At 43.7% G+C, this 3,262-nt stretch overlaps 1 protein-coding gene across 1 annotated transcript; it reads left to right on the top strand.

The window, feature by feature from the left end:
* The first annotated feature begins 1,656 nt into the window (after nt 1-1,656).
* Nucleotides 1,657-3,020, top strand: LOC119523035 (ribosome production factor 1-like). Its single transcript, XM_037821789.1, has one exon. The coding sequence runs from the start codon at nt 1,669-1,671 to the stop codon at nt 1,993-1,995; it is 327 nt and encodes a 108-aa protein (XP_037677717.1). The 5' UTR covers nt 1,657-1,668; the 3' UTR covers nt 1,996-3,020.
* The last annotated feature ends 242 nt before the right edge of the window (nt 3,021-3,262 follow it).

Below are 3,262 nucleotides of genomic sequence, written 5' to 3' on the forward strand. Positions count from 1 at the left end.
TTTGCAGGTGATATGATTCTATATATAGAAAATCTTGACAATGCACAACAAAGCTATTAGAGCAAGAAATGAATTCAGCAAAGTGGCAGGATACAAGAGAAACACTAAAATCAGTAGTTTTTCTAAATACTAGTGATGAACAAACTGAAGTGGAAAGTGAGGGAAAAAAATCCATTTAAAATAGCAACTAAAAGAATCAAATATCTAGGAATAATTTTAACCAAGAATGTAAAGGACTTGTAAATAGAAAACTATAAAACATTGCTAAGAGGAACCTAAGATGGCAGCTAGGTGAGAGAGGGCAAAAAAACACCTCCATGAAAAATATTAGATAAAAGCCAGAAAGTGACCCAGAACACCAGTTCCAGCAATGCACCAGCCGGACAAGGTCTGCTAAATCCACAGGGACTATGCATTTGGTGAAACTGGGAGTCTGCATTCTAAAATGAGTGAGTGAGCCAGCGGAAAGTCCAGCAGCCACGCTGCGGTGTGGGGAAACCGGGGGTTGGCATTTGGAGACAGACTAGTTCATTTAAAAAAAAAAAAAAACAACAACCCAGGAGCGGCTGCAGTTACGATGGTGAGAACCGCGCAGTGAAGCACGGCAGGAGCAGGCTGTACCAATGCCTCGGTGTCTGGCATGGAAGATGGCCCTTCCCACACCTGCTGCTGATTGTCTTGGGGCCAGGGGGGCAGAGGGGAGCCAAAAGGGGAAAGAAACCACACCCCTTGCAGCCATCTCCCCGGCGGGCTGGGAATGCTCCTGCCCGGGGCCGGACCCACAGCCCAGAGCTGCACCAAGAAACCCAGTGTGACGGGGAGTATTTCCCGCAGCACCATGCACACACCATAATATCAGCCGTGGACAGTGGCCTTTAGTGCAACCACAGCTAATTGTCCCAGAGCTGGGAAGGCGGAGCTGGGAACGCCCCTGCATGGCCCAGTGGCCCAGGGCTTCCCTGTAGGGCCAGCGTGCACTTCTGACTTGGCAGAACCTTCCCCCAGCAGAGGTCCTGGAAGAGCATGGCTGAGAAGGGGGACCCAATCTGAAATCCCAGGGACCCTATGCCAATACCAAGGACTTATGGGTCAGCGGCAGAGATGATCTGTGGCAAGACTGAAATGAAGGCTTAGACTCTTGCAACAGCCATAAATCTCTGGTAACACCTGAGAGGTTTGATTATTAAAGCTCCCCTGCCTCCCTAACCACCCAGACACACACCCCACATTCAGGGCAGACAGCACCAACAACACACCCAAACTTAGTGCACCAATTGAACCGCACAAGAATCAGATCCCCACACACCACAAAGACAAAGTGGGGGAGAACTGACTTGAGGGGACTAGGTGACTCGCAGACGCCATCTGCTGGTTAGTTATAGAAAGTGTATGCCACCAAGCTGTAGATCTGACAAGAGATTGGTATTTTTTATACCCTGAAAGAACCCTATCAAGTAAAGCAAATGCCAAGAGGCCAAAAACAATAGAAAATCCTAAAGCATATGATAAAGCCAGATGATATGGAGAACCCAAACCCAAACACCCAAATCAAAAGTTCAGAAGAGATACAGTACTTGGCGCAATTAATCAAAGAACTGAAGTCAAGCAATGAGAGCATGGCACAGGATATAAAGGACATAAAGAGAAAGACGCAAAGGGGCAAACACCATGGCAAAGGTGGACGATAAGAGTAGAGGCAACGGGAAGAAAGGCCTGAAACGGAAAGCCGCTTCCGAAGAATCTCAAGAGACTGTAGTCAATGGGGATGGGGCGGCGGAAAGCGGCGTTCCACCCCCGAAAGCGGCTGCCTTCCCTCCGGGCTTCAGCATTTCGGAGATTAAGAATAAGCAGCGGCGACATTTAATGTTCACGCGGTGGAAACAGCAGCAGCGGAAGGAAAAATTGGCAGCTAAGAAAAAACTTAAAAAGGAGAGAGAGGCTCTTGGTGATAAGGCTCCACCAAAGCCTACACCCAAGACCATCGACAATCAGTGAGTACATGATGAAACCATAGTAGACCCTAATGACGAAGAGGTTGCTTATGATGAAGCTACAGATGAATTTGCTTCTTACTTCAACAGACAGACTTCTCCCAAAATTCTCATCACAACATCAGACAGACCTCATGGGAGAACAGTACGACTCTGTGAACAGCTTTCTACAGTTATACCAAACTCACATGTTTATTACAGAAGAGGACTGGCTCTGAAAAAAATTATTCCACAGTGCATCTCTAGAGATTTCACAGATCTCATTGTTATTAATGAAGATCGTAAAACACCAAATGGACTTATTTTGAGTCACTTGCCACACGGTCCGACAGCTCATTTTAAAATGAGTAGTGTTCGTCTGCGTAAAGAAATCAAGAGAAGAGGGAAGGACCCCACAGAGCACATTCCTGAAATAATTCTGAATAATTTTACAACACGGCTGGGCCATTCTATTGGACGTATGTTTGCATCTCTGTTTCCCCATAATCCTCAGTTTATCGGAAGGCAGGTTGCTACATTCCACAATCAGCGGGATTATGTCTTCTTCAGATTTCACAGATACATATTCAAGAGTGAAAAGAAAGTAGGAATTCAGGAGCTTGGACCACGTTTTACCTTAAAATTAAGATCTCTTCAGAAAGGAACCTTTGATTCTAAATATGGAGAATATGAATGGGTGCATAAGCCCCGGGAAATGGATACAAGTAGAAGAAAATTCCATTTATAAAGTACTGAGGAAATAGTATTGAATTTTGCTAAAAGGACTATCTTGAATTATTTTTGATAGAAGATCCTTTTCCAAATGGCATTTACTGATTTCATAAACCTTCCCTGACTGGACAAATTATAAAGTGCCATGAATTGCCACTGCTTATTGATAGCAAATACAATTAAAAGTCATCTTGGTAAGGGTTTAGAAGTTGTAGTTTAGGTGTCCTAAAACTTAATTCTCTATTTTGGGGTAAGAGTGAGTAATTTGAGTTTGAATCAAGAGTCAAACCAACTTTCCCATGCACATTTTCATAGAACATGTGGACTGCAGAGAATTAAAATATTTGGTGTAAAAAAAAAATAAAGGACATAAAGAAGACCCCAGAAGAGCATAAAGAAGAAATTGCAAGAGTAAATTAAAAAAAGAAGATCTTATGGAAATAAAAGAAACTGTTGGCCAAATTGAAAAGATTCTGGATACTCGTAGTACAAGATTAGAGGAAGTTGAGCAATGACTCAGCATCCTCGAGGACCACAGAATAGAAAATGAAAGAACAAAA

Source organism: Choloepus didactylus, chromosome X (genome assembly GCF_015220235.1).
Source record: "Choloepus didactylus isolate mChoDid1 chromosome X, mChoDid1.pri, whole genome shotgun sequence".
Classification (NCBI taxonomy): Eukaryota; Metazoa; Chordata; class Mammalia; order Pilosa; family Megalonychidae; genus Choloepus; species Choloepus didactylus.

Coding starts and splice junctions, on each gene's coding strand:
- LOC119523035 (XM_037821789.1), top strand. CDS start 1,669: ATGGCAAAGGTGGACGATAAGAGTAGAGGCAACGGGAAGAAAGGCCTG.